Genomic DNA, 14,089 nt, shown 5'->3' on the forward strand with positions numbered 1-14,089 from the left:
ATTTTTTGCCAAATAATGATGCCTGTTGTAATTTTTTGCGCTCGCATCTTCAAGTTCATTACAAATATAAACACAGCTTAAATTGAATGTACTTTATGGATTTATTCTGTCTCTAAAATTTGCAACTTTCGGGTACTCCAATAATGTTACCACTCCAGATAAATTAAACTAACCCTTTTTTTGCTTGTTACTTCAAATTATACTAAAGTAGCTATGATCCAAACTGAAGTAATTTTGCCTGCACAGAACAAATCCCAGATAAATATTGGAGCTCTTAAATAATGCAGATTCGACGTGGATTGGAAAAGCTCGCCCCGTGTGACGTTTGTGACGGCTGCGAGCCGTCTGGCTCCTGAGGAGGAGGGGTCGATTGTGAGTAGACCACGATGGTCTCCAGTGCACAGAGGTTAAATTTAGCTATTTCGTGTGTTGCTCGTGCCTGACTCTGGATCTCTGTCTGGCAGCTGCAGAAATTTCTTTTTCAGGCTACAGTGGCCGTTTCTCTGCGGCTGATGATCACGGAAAGATGTCCTACGTGGAGGTCAACGTTTGTGAAGGACTCCTGGAGGAATAAAGCAGCGCCTTGCCTGCTTTCTGTTTCGCGCTGACTGTATTAAGAAGTCCGCGCACTTAAGGCAGCATGTCCGAACGACGGGAATCCTCGTCCTTTCTTACCATCCCCAGCAGACAAGCTTTGGTGGAGGCGGCGGGAGATGAAGAGGATGAAGACGACCCCGCACTGCTGTCCCGCCTGCTGCCCCGCTCATCGCCTGTCCCGAGAAGAAGGGGCCTTTCCATCATAGAGGACACGGCTGAATACTTTAAGAACCGGTCGCAGGTGTCTGCAGAGAGAAGGGTTTCCTTCGCGGACGCAGTGGGTTTCGACCTGGTGGAAGTGAAGTTTTACCATAAGTTTGATAGCGACGATATTCTCGCAACCAACAAAGAGGTCAGCGAGGACGTGTCCCCCAGGTATCAGGTCATACCCACCTTTACTTCGCCTGACCCATGCCAACTCCTACAGGCAGTGCGGGCCCAGAAGGTCGAGGTGGAGAGAGTGTGGCCGGCGGCAGATGACCCTCTGTCACTGCTGGGGCATGTCCGCGTCCTTAACGTTTCCTTTCAGAAGTGCGTATACGTGCGTTCCACCATGGACAGCTGGGGGACCTTCTTCGACTACCTGGCCGACTACGTACCAGACTCTTCGGATGGAGAAACGGACCGGTTCCTGTTCAGGCTCACTTTTACTGCTCCTTACCTAACAGATGGCTCCCGCATTGAATTCGTGGTTCGCTATGAGTCACCTGAGGGGGTTTTCTGGGCAAATAACGGGGGACAGAACTACGCTGTAGTGCTGAAGGTGACCGCAAAAGAAACAACGACGGCAGAGGAGGAAGAAGAGGAAAACGATGAGGAAGAGGCAGAGAAGTACAGGGAGTCAGTACCTACTGTGAACAAACCGCACCGAGGCATTTTAAAACCAGTGGCCCTTAGATCACGGTAGGTGCTTCTTGGTGTGCCCTATTAGTTCAGTGACGGGGGATTTGGGCTGTTAAAAATACAATTGACACACGGGCAGCAAGCCAGATGCTTGTCACTCCGGGACCATTTCGTGCACATCTGAGCCAGCATGTGCAAACCGCCAAGTCTCTCTTGGCCAAAATAGCCTTGTTGTCGTCCGTAATTAAGGTCTGTTGTTATAGCATTTACCATCCAGTGGGTTGCGTACAATTGCGATGCCACTCCCCCTTTCATCCATTTTCTATAGGATAAGCTCAAGTTAGAGTTGCTTGATGACATTACGTCATGTCTTTGGACAGTGGGAGGAATCGTGAATTTGTAAAGGAAATGAAGTGAATGAAAAACTTCTAGTACCGTGGCATGGCAGTAGCCACTTCAAAGTGTCAGATCTCCATTTATATATTTGAAGATATTTAGAGGAAATTTCCTTTAGAGTAACTATCTTCAGTGTCTCAATATAAAAAAAATAATAAAGGCTTGATTAAATAAGCACATTTTGGCTGCTTGTATTCATTCTGGTATTTATGTTAAATACTATGGGTACTCTTTGACTTCTTAATTAATTGCTGATTACTATGCAGATTTAGAGGTAGCTGATGCCATGGCATTGCCTCATAGTCCTACAAGTCTTAATTTAAATTCTAATCTTGACACCGTACTATTGAAGAAGTTTATCCACATAGCCCATAGACATATATAAAATATGATAATACAGTTTACTCTCGCATGAATAAAAGAGGTCATGTGTGCTCTGCTATGGACTGAGACTAATGGACTTAGTAAATAATAGCACCGTTGCTGAGTGTCCGAATGGATTGTCTTGCTCTTTACTGGTCTCTTTTAGGAGACTCGCTATCCTTTAAAGGGACTATAGCACCGTTGCTGAGTGTCCGAATGGATTGTCTTGCTCTTTACTGGTCTCTTTTAGGAGACTCGCTATCCTTAAAAGGACTGCTTGCCGTTGCTGCACTAACCAGATAGAATTCTTTTTGTGACTTTGCAGGTTTTCTGTTTTCATAGGTGGAATGTCAGCTCACGCTATGGGTGATTCATCCCTGGTTGCTGCAACTTGTTAGTGCTGTCACGTAGCCCTCCCTTCAAAGATGCTGACCCCAGCCACCACTTCCAACTTCCTAAAACAGCGGGGTGGTCTTTGTTTCTTATGCGGTCATGTGGCTGCTGACAAAAGCACATCTTAAGCGTTTTGCTGTTAGGTGGTGCAGCATGGGGTGTTAACAGATAACCTCACAGAAGTGTAGTGTTTGATTTCAAGTGAGCAGGGGAACCTCCTTGTCTGGAGCCGCAGGTGTTCTGGTCTCTTGGCTGTTTTTCTTCACTGAACTGACATCACAAACAGGGTCAGATCTCAGCTTTGAGACTCCACCTCCACTGCTCCTCTGTAATGCCTCTGCTATCTGCCCTCGTTCTTTTGGAATTTAAACTTTACCATTAGTGCTTCTTCACACAGCTCACCTGGGGTCAGTGGCAATTTGATCTGTCACACTTTTTTCCAGCTGCATGAGCCAGGCGCTCCACTGGCATCCATGCATCCAGGCCAATGGAACATAGCAGACGGAGAATTGTTGGTAGAGCTGCAGAGGCAGCAGTCTCTCAGCTGTTTCCCTCCATTCTGATGCTGCAAACAGCAGCCTGAATCTCAGACCTAAGACTCTCCAGCAACTCCTCAGAAGAGCCAAGCATTGTGGTCTCCATGGCAATCTGCCCTTGCTACAATTGGACAGTGGGTCTTCTTTATGTCCCACGTCTGACACCAATGTAGTGCTGGTGCCAAGTGCCAGAATGGATTCTTTGCTTTTTAAAAGGCTCTTTTAGGTGACTCCCTATTCTTAAATGAACTGCTCACAATTGCTGCACTAGATGCAGTTTTGTTTGTGATATTGCAGGTTTGCCATTTTTATAGGTGCCCCTGCTGCTGCTGATAGAATGCCAGTTCATACTATTGGTGACTCATTCCTGGCTGATGCTACTTTATTCTGTGATACGAATAAAAGAGGCCAAGTGTGCTCTGCTCTGAACCCCTTTCTGTAACACTAATGGTGTTAGTGTGTTCAGAGGATGCTTATGGGTGGCACATTGGTCTGAGCTGCTGCCCAACAGCCCAGTGTCCTGGGATAGAATCATGTGGTCGGGTAAGATTTGTGTGTAGTCTGCACATTCGCTTTTTGCCTCTGTGGGTACTCCAGTTTTTCTCTGACAAGTATGTTGGGCTAAATGCCAGTTTCTTATTGACTGTATGTACATGTAATGTTAGTGTGTATGCAAGTGGACCATTTAAAAGACTGGATTCCCATCCAGAGCTGACTCCTGCCTTACATTCTTTGCTGCCAGGATATTCGCCAGCCCCTAGCAAAGCATTAAAAATGTAGAGAATTTCATCTAATTATGTGAAAATAGATGTAAATCAGTGAATTTGAGATTGATTAATGCAGTTATCCAGCTGTTGGTTGATTTAATGTTTTGATAAGATGAAACATTTGGGATCAATGGACCATTTAAAGATTGGATTCCCATCCAGAGCTGACTCCTGCCTTGCATTCTTTGCTGCCAGGATATTCGCCAGCCACTAGCAAAGCATTAAAAATGTAGAGAATTTCATCTAATTATGAAAAAATAGATGTAAATCAGTGAATTTGAGATTGATTAATGCAGTTATCCAGCTGTTGGTTGATTTAATGTTTTGATAAGATGAAACATTTGGGATCAGTCAGCAGCTGAATCTCTCATTTTCATTCTTTGGCACCACTGTGTCACAGTTTCAGACTCGGAGCCACTGTATGTTCAAAACCCAGTTGTGGCACTGTGAATGTTGAGGTTACATGATGTTCTGGTTTTCTCCATGGTTTCCAATTTACTATTCTGGAATATAAGCATACCAGCAAGCCCGCGATTCTCGAAAGAATCGCAAATCCAAGAATGGCAATCACTTTCTATTCCCTCCAATATTTGGAGGGATGAAATATCATGGAGGGTGGGTGCGTCCTGGGAAAGTTCATTTAATTAAATTAACATAATTGTACTAAAGTGGTTTCTTTTTAGAGCTTTGACTCATCTGGTTCTGGTGTTTCAGAAGCACGTTGTAGGCGCCTTCGTTTATTGTTTTTATCCATGCAGTCTCTTTTTTGTTTTTCTATGGCTGTGTCGTCAGCGAGAAGTTGTTTGCTGATGGCGGCGGATTCGCGTGCTGAAGTGACCATGGCGGCGGACCCGGGCATGGAGGGCTACATTACTAAACGAACGTGGTATATGCGGTGGTGTGGGCGGTCGCGTTCGGGTGGCTGTACAACCTGGCGTGCGCGCTTTACCCGAGGTTTAGTTCACAGGTCGTAGCCATGGTAAAGTTTTCATTTAATTAAATAAACATATTTGTACTAAAGGTTTCTTTGTGTGGGCGCCTTCGTTCATTGTTTTTATCCATACGGGCTCGTTTACAGGTCGTAGCCATACGGGTTTGTGTTTGTATTACTAATCGTTGAGCTCCTTCCATTTCGAGCTGTCACTCCTTTGCCTGTGATGTGTCAGAAGCACGTTGTGGGCGCGTTCGTTCATTGTGTTTATTCATACGGGCTCGTTTTGTATTTCCGTTAGTTGAACTTGTGGCACGCGGCTGGGGGTGGTGCCCAGCCAGGACGCCCAGGAGGACAGGAGGAGGGCTCATTCCTCCTCCGGACCATGAGGGGGCGGCCGCCCTGGTTCCTTTGAGGGCCTCGGGTGCAGGGCTTGGAAGCCCAACCCTGTAGGGGCCCGTGGTCTCCGCCAGGGGGCGCTCCCATGCCTGAAGGACCCGGAACCCCAACACTTCCGCCACACCAGGAAGTGCTGGGGGAAAGAAGACAGGGAACACCCGGAGGGCTTCCGGGATTATAGCCGGTACTTCCGCCCCACAGGGGAGTGTCTTAGGAGTGTCGGGAATCACCTGGAGCCCATCCGGGTAATTATAAAAGGGGCCGCCTCCCTGCAAAGAAGGACTGGAGTCGGGTGAGGAGTGGACAAGGTTTCGAGGCAGGAGAGAGGAGGCGGCCTGAAGAGCAGGCAGAGAGAGAAAGAGGCCTGGACTTTGGGGGAGTTTGGTGCGAGAAGCACTGGGTTGTGCACTTTATTGGACTTTAAATAATGTTAAATAAACCTGTGGTGGACTTTAATACGGTGTCCGTCTGTCTGTGTCCGGGCAGCTTATCACAAACTCTTTCATTGTGGAGCCGTGACGTCTTAGCTTCTGGTGTGTCTGATGCGCGTCATAGGAGCCTCCATGTATTGTTTTTATCCATGCAGTCTCGTCTTTGTTGTTCTGTATCTGTGTCGTTGGGTAGAAGTTGTTTACTTTTAGGAAGCATACTCCAACTTACACACACTGACTGCTGGCACAGTGGATTAGAGCAGGTTTAGTTTGCAGGTTGTGGTGTTTGGGCGCCGCGCACTGACTCTGGGAACTACGGGTTCGGTTTTGTATTACAAATCGTTGAGCTCTTTCCATTTGGAGCCGTGGCTCCTTTGCCTCTGCTGACACCGACTGCTGGCACAGTGGATTAGAGCAGGTTTAGTTCACAGGTTGTGTTATTTGGGCGCCACCTACTGACTCTGAGAAGCCGCTGGGTTTGACTCTGAGGCGCATGCGGTGCGTCCGCCGTCCGTGCATAATTTAAACTGTGGTTTAGTAATATAGATTTGCTGTATTGGCTATTCTAAATTGTCCTTGGATGAGGGAGTGATTTCTACAGTGGGGTATAATGGGGTTTTCTGAAAATGAAATGCAAATTTTGAAGATTTACTCATATCGACCTTAGTTAACACTTTGCACATCACCAAAAACATAAAATTTATAGTCTTATTTTTAAGATGGACACTCTCTTTTATTGTTTGGATTGTTGTGCATCATTGTGTCAGGGGACCCACTGTGGTATATATTTTCAAGGTGTTAGTCAATGTACTGTGAAGGGTTGTTTCTGCTGCTCTAAAACATTTCGTTTACAGTTTTTGGATTAGTTTTCTGTTTCTTTACTTTCTTTTTGTGTTTCATTTTCTGTTATGAAATATTTACGGTTAATTATCCAATGGAAATTGTTACACCAGTATTTGGCTGCAATCTGTGATTATACATAACATAAAAACAATCAATAACCTTGTATTTTGTACCACATTTCACAGAGAGCACCACTACAAGACACCGTACAAATCACAAATGAATACAGTATAAAGCATCACAAGATAAAAAGGCCTCGAACAAAATAATAAAATGTGAACTTTGAATCAGAGGTCTATAATACTGATCTGAATACAGTGGTTTCAACAACAATGAATGAATGAATGAATGAATCTAATCCAAAATGTAGATACTGAAAGGGAAACCATCATAGTCTTACTGTAGTGTCAAGTCAAGAGTATTAATTACAATGAAGTAAGGAAACATACTGTAGGTATTCACAGATAGTTTGTCAGAGGAATCTTTGGTATGATAGTGTGACAAAAATGTTATGAGGGTTACAGAGTTAGTCAGTTGTGGTAGATGAACCTGCAACCATATGGTTTTAACTCCCCACCAGGCACAACTGCCAGCAAATGATTTGCTTACATAATAATGAATGCCTGTCCTGAAAAATTGTGTTCTATCATGTAGTACTGGTAGATTTGGCAGGTACCACAGATTTAGTGGCAGTTAAATGCTAAATAAACACACCTCAGTAAGCTGACCAACCTGATCTCCATAATATCAGTTATGTTTTCCGAAGGTAAATGTAAGGAGTAGTAGGAGAATGCAACACACAGTAGGCCACATTTCTGTTTTGCTCAATTCTTCTCAATCCATCTACCCCTCTGTTAATTCTTGTGCCTCAGTCTTTCTGATGGAAGTGCTTTAAATGACCTGATATTTCACAGATTGCTTCGCCCTAGTTCACACCTGCCAAAACTGAGATGGCACCTTTTATTTGTTTTCTCATTCTTTCATTGGTTTTCTCCTCTGTTACATTGATTCAGAGCTGACAGAGACCCACAGCTCCTTCAGGTCTTATCCTATGACTGGTTCTTCTGGGCTGCTATGACCGTGTAGCCCTGTGCGTGTAGATCCATCTCTTAATGTGATATCAAAGACTTCTGCACATGTTATAGATGGTTACCAATTCATCTACAAGTGTTATTTAAGTTGTTTGTTTTTCATCCATCCGTCCATTTTCCTACCCGCTATATCCTAACACAGAGTCAAGGGGGGTCTGCTGGAGCCAATCCCAGCCAACACAGGGCGCAAGGCAGGAACCAATCCTGGGCAGGGTGCCAACCCACCGCAGGACACACACACAGCACACACCCACACTAGGGACAATTTAGGATCACCAATCCACCTAATCTGCAGGTTAGGAAACCGGAGCACGCAGACACGGGAAGAACATGCAAACTCCACGCTGGGAGGACCTGGGAAGTGAACCCGGATCCCCTAACTGCAATGTAGCAGTGCTACCACTGCTGCTGCAGTTTTTCATATACCCCTTTATTCACCAATCCGATCTGTCATCTCCTGGCTCATGTGCTTTATTGTCTGCTCCTCTTATCCTTTGCCTACTTTGCCAGTCTTTCCCTGAAGAAGCATATTCAATATTCAAGTGTGAATCTGGGGTTCAGGTGTGCCTCGGTGATCTGCAGAACTCTGTTGTGTGGAAATTTATGTTTTTAATTGATTAAGAAATGACAGATTGAAATAAGGTTGAAGTTTAGACAAGGATACCATGAGGTACTCCTGGATTCAAGCCTAGGAGTGGATTTTAGAAGCTAGTGGCTGATCGCTGGATGATGTCCCTAGTATGTTCAGATTCAGCCATTGTGGCACACCACAAACAAAGGAGAAAGATGAGAGCAGGTACAGTGACAAGAGATAAGAGTGAGACAGATCCATGCACGGCAGACCTGGGGCCTCATGTATAAAAGGTGCGTACGTACAAAAATGTTGTGTACTCCTGTTTCCACGCTCAAATCGCGATGTATAAAACCTAAACTTGGCGTAAAGCCACACACATTTTTACGGTAGCTCAAACCTTGGCGTACGCAAGTTCTCCGCTCAGTTTTGCAAACTAGCGGCACCCAGCGTCAAAGCAGTGCTTTTGTTCCAGTGTGGTTTCCCTTTCTTTTTTAGATCCACATCCCTGACCCGGCTTTATCATATACACTGAAATTAACTGCATATTGTTTATTAGTTTAAGGCATCTGATTGTAATTAACCTGTAACAATATAAGTAAAGTCCACAGATTGGCCAAACTATTCCAAATACCATAGCTGCTTTAAGAGTTGTTACTCTCACTGCACCTTCTTCTTCTAACAGCTGCTCCCATTAGGGGTTGCCATCTTTTTCCAAAATACTCTCACTGCACCACTCGGAGTATTTATATCACTGTATCTGAGTGTGAAATCGCAGCTCTACAGCAGATGATTGGAAAGAGAATTATCGGTATACAGTATCTAGCACACGCTGCCTCAGCCATGCTGTCTGTTGAACTACTCTCATACAGTAAACGCTTCAGAGTCTTTCCTATGCTGACATCGCGGTTCAGAAACAGTTTCATTCCAACAACTATAAACACATTCAATCAGTCCATCAAGTGCTTCTTGTAGAACTGTTAGTACTTAATAGTACAATCACCTCACTGTAAAATTGTGATAGTTATAATATTGCACAACCTAAGCCACTTTATAAAGCGCGTATTTACATATGATGACGATATCATTTTTAAGATGAAATGCAGCAAAATATGTTTATTATACAGATAAAATGTTAACATCATTTAAATAATCTGTATTGTTAATAAACAAACATGTGAGGACACGGTGTCGTAGCACTAGTGACGATCTGGCACCCCATTCAGGGATTGTTCTTGCCTTGCGCTGTATTCTTGCTGGGCTGGCGCGACACTGGAAGGATAGATGGATAGAATCATTAAACATGTACTACGAAGATATTTCAGTGTTCCTGAAAAGTTTTGAAGAATCCGCATTCTAAGCATACAGATGGCTTAACGTTTATTACAGAGCTGATTGTGTGGCGATTGGTTTCTTGGAGAAAGAAAAGTAAGGGCAGGAATTGGAGGTTAGTATGTTTGAAAGAGACAGTACTGCTGCAATAAATTATTTCATCAAAGGTCACTCAGCAAGCATCTTGCGGTGGACAGGAACAATCACTGGACAGGACGCCAGCTTGTCACTATCACTGCACCACCGTGCTCCCATGTTTAATAACATGCTTTAACTTCTATCATCATGAAAATAATATCAAGTATACATCTCCGTATTTTAATTATACAGAGAGCTGTAATATCACGAATGTAATGGATTCTGTGTCCATTCGGAGTCAGAGAAAGCCTGTTTAAGAAGCACGTAGTGATTCACACACACAGAGCACATAGAAGAACATATACAAAACAAAGCATTTAACATGTTACTTTAGTTACGATGGTATTTGAGAAACTAGTAAATTAAACTATTTAAAGATGAAGTTTATGATATTCTACTTTAATGACAAAATAAACTGCGTGATTGAAGTGGAAATTTCAAGTTTAAAGTTGACATTTTGAGCGTTTTTCTCACTGTGTCCCTATTTTTTTTTTTTTTTCTTTTCTCTGTATCCTAATAAGCTTTCATATGACACTCTGATTGTGGGCTACGACTCGGCTTTTCATGGTGACTTTGATATCTGACAAGTTTTTTTTTTATTTCGGCACTGTGCGACTCTGTGAACTTGAGCTTTCAAGTTTCTCTGACACTCTGTGTTACTCGATCAACTTCCTTTTGTTGTTTATACCACTGTTTAAACCAACAAATAGTACGTTTTTTCCTTGCCTCCACTCTGAAATTCTTCTATTTTCCCCCGTGCTTTAGCCATTGCCTTTTAACAGAACGCTGAGCTTAAGGGCTATTTATATTGATTTATATATTCAAATAGGCATAATTCTGGGAGGAGTTGGGGTGGGGCAGCAGGTGCGTGCATGTGCATTACTTTCACGCTGACCGGGATTTATGGAGCAGAAGAACATGGAAGTTGGCGAACGCACAGATTTATGCATCTGGATTCTTTTGTGCATACGCACATTTCCGCTTTTGTCCTTCGGCACATGCTGTTATGCATGAGGCCCCTGGAAACTAGCTGTTGGGAGCAGAGCTCTGAATGTTGCTGAAAGTGGAAGGAACATTTTGAGGAACTCCTAAACCTAATGAATATGCCCTTTTTGAAATCATTAGTTGTGTTTGGTCCATCTCTAAGGCAGAGGTCACTGCTTTGAATTAATAGCTCCATGGCTGTAAGGTCCCAGGATGGCCAAGAACCTCTGAAAAGCACTGGATATCATGGGAAAGTTTGGGCTAAAATGCCTCTTCACCATGGCATTGAATGTGGGGAGAGTGCGTGAGGACTGGTAGACTTGACTGATGATCCCCATTTTTTTCATCAGATCCAAAGGAAATAATGCTGTTTCCATGCTGGACTTGCAGCTTTTTGCCCATACATTGAAATCTGAGGCATGAAAGGAATTTGTCATTCTTATCTGCATATGCTTTGTGGATGTGGGAAAAGCTTAGGATCAAATACACTATAAGTCCTTATGGTAGGCCCCAGAGAACACACGGTTGCTGGGCCTCCGCTGCATGCTATTCAGTCCCTGCATTTGCAGTGCAAAAGTTACGTTCTCATGCTTGGAGTTAACCTGAGTCATTGTGGGCATTTGATTTCACCTAGGGCATATCTTATCACCACTCTTGTTCAGGACAGGATGGGGATGCAATGAATGTGCCTCTGTTGCTTGCAGATCGTGATGATCATGTCCTCTTATTGTCATTGGATTGAGCTCACTGCCATGCAACAGAATAGTTTGCAGATTAGTATGAAGTAGTTGGGATGATAATTAACACCTCCAAATCTGAAGTTGTGGTTGTCTTCTTGAAAATAATGGCTTGTTCTCTTCTGGTAGGGGTGAGCAGATGCCCCTAATGGATGAATTAATTTACCTTCAGGCCATGTTAATGTTTGGGGGATAAAATGATCATGAGACAGAGCAACAACTTTTTCAAGTGAAAGCAGCTTTGTAGGCATTGTTCTAGACTATGATGGTGAAGTGGTAGTTAAGTGCTTAAAAAAAGCATTCAATGTCAACGTACATCCCCTTTCTCGCCTGTGGTCTCAAGACCTATGTAGTGAGAAAATCACAGGTACAGGTGCTCAAAATGAGGTTCCTGCTTGGGGTTACCCATCCATAATGGAGGAAAGAGCTCAGCAATATGGGAGAACCTTGGAGTAGAACTGTTATTTCTGTGGCTCAGGCTGAACCTACTAAAGCATTTTATAACCCCTTCTCAGTGCACAGAGGCATGACCCACTGGGAGAAGACCAGTTCTAGGACATGTTTGAAGTGTTTTATGTCTCAGCAGGCCTCTGAACATCTGAGAGTTGCCTAAAAGATCTTGAAAGAATGTGAAGACAGGATGGACTGGTCAGGTCAGTTCAGTTTGATTCTACCATGACCCTCATCAGGGCAAAGGGTGAAAATGATGATGATGGTGATGATGACATTAACCTGGATTTAGTAGTTTTCTGTTTTATAGTACATTTTCTTTTACTCAATGAGAAGAACCCAGTGGAGACACACACACATAGATAGCAAGGGAAGGCAAAGTATTCAGGTTATCCCTCATAAGGAAGCATATATTGTTTTTATTAATAATCATTGATGTTTAAAATAAACATTTAGTGATTGCTACATTTTTGATAGATCATTATACCTGTAGTAGCTATTGTTAACATTGTATCAATAAAGTAAACAGCCTGACCATATACTGATTTTAAGTTACCATGTCCTCATTATCGCACTCTTTTCTACATATCACATCCTAGACCAGGCATGTGCAACCTACGGCCCGTGGGCCGAATCCGGCCCGCGTACTGATTTTATACGGCCCGCAACGACTTTTCCAAATATCATTGAATCTGGCCCGTTAACCCTCTTGGTGATGCCTGTTTGTTCTTGTGGTATTGTTGGATTATTTTTGATAGTATGATGCGGCCAGTGTTTTCTGAAGTACTTTATATTGTGCTTCCCCCACTTTTACGGCACGTCCGGAACTGTTGCACGTTTATAAAGTGTGCAAGAGCTCGTAGTCACGTAGTCGTTGACTCTGCTGCATCTCTCTGCTCTACTGTCATGCGTGTCCACCATGCAATCTCAATCGTCGCATTAATAAAGAGTTTTTATTAATATATTAATAAATATTTGTTGGTTTTTTTTTGGCCTTCTTGCATTTTTGATTTTCAGAAATACATATACCCTAAGTTCTTGTCTATAAGCCGGACTCATGTATTAGCCGGAGACCAAAAATCATACGAATTTTTAAAATAAAATCGTATCATAGATAAGCCGGACTCATGGATAAGCCGAACGTACTATAACCTATAACTAATAGAAGGGAGGGAGGTCAGTGGTCTCACTCGCGCCCATTTAATTTCTTTAAGGGGGGAGAGAGTGTGAGATATTGCCGTCTCTCTCACTCCCCGCATGGCGCGGTTGGAGCGGCCGGAGCGCGTTCTTTCTGCTCTGGGCGTCGCCGAGTCAACACGAGCGCGTAGCGGTCATTTAAATTGTGATTTTATATGTAAGCATATTTAAATATATATCGCGGATTTCTGCGGACAATGGGTCTTTTAATTTCTGGTACATGCTTCCTCAGTTGGTTTGCCCAGTTGATTTCATACAAGGGACGCTATTGGCAGATGGCTGAGAAGCTACCCGGCTTACTGTTCTCTGTCTCTCTTGCGCTGACTATCTGTGATCCTGACGTATGGGGATTGAGCAGGGGGGCTGTTTGCACACCTAGACGATACGGACACTCGTCTAAAAATGCTGAAAGATTATCTTCACGTTGCTATCTTTTGTAAAGCTGATTCCTGAAAAGACATGCTGCACAGTGCTTCGCATACTTAAAAGCTCGAAGGGCACGTATTGATTTTTGACTGAAAAACAAACTCTCCCTCTCTCTCTCTTTGTCTGCTCCTGACGGAGGGGGTGTGAGCTGCCGCCTTCAACAGCTTTGTGCCGCGGTGCTTCGCATACTTAAAAGCCAAACAGACATATTGATTTGTTTGCTTCACTCCTTTGAAGAGGAAGATATGTTTGCATTCTTTTAATTGTGAGACGGAACTGTCATCTCTGTCTTGTCATGGAGCACAGTTTAAACTTTTGAAAAAGAGACAAATGTTTGTTTGCAGTGTTTGAATAACGTTCCTGTCTCTCTACAACCTCCTGTGTTTCTGCGCAAATCTGTGACCCAAGCATGACAATATAAAAATAACCATATAAACATATGGTTTCTACTTCGCGGATATTCTTATTTCGCGGGTGGCTCTGGAACACAACCCCCGCGATGGATGTATAAGCCGGACTTATGTATAAGCCAATATTCTATTTTTTCATTTTCACAACTTTTTTCCTTAGATAAGCCGCGGCTTATTGACAAGAACTTAGGGTATATCCTGAAGTACTCCGGCCCGCGTAATCTTTCTACTTTCTAATCCGGCCCATAGTCCTG

General features: G+C 43.5%; 1 protein-coding gene across 1 annotated transcript in view; it reads left to right on the top strand.

The window, feature by feature from the left end:
- Nucleotides 1–379: 379 nt before the first annotated feature.
- si:ch211-167b20.8 (uncharacterized) overlaps nucleotides 380–14,089 on the top strand; it is a 45,951-nt gene continuing 32,241 nt past the window's right edge. The window contains exon 1 of the mRNA XM_028813267.2: nucleotides 380–1,500. Within this exon, the coding sequence (XP_028669100.2) occupies nucleotides 641–1,500 (860 nt within the window). The 5' untranslated portion in view covers nucleotides 380–640. The remainder of the gene's footprint in view (nucleotides 1,501–14,089) is intronic.

This window comes from Erpetoichthys calabaricus, chromosome 11 (genome assembly GCF_900747795.2).
Source record: "Erpetoichthys calabaricus chromosome 11, fErpCal1.3, whole genome shotgun sequence".
In the NCBI taxonomy this organism is placed as follows: Eukaryota; Metazoa; Chordata; class Cladistia; order Polypteriformes; family Polypteridae; genus Erpetoichthys; species Erpetoichthys calabaricus.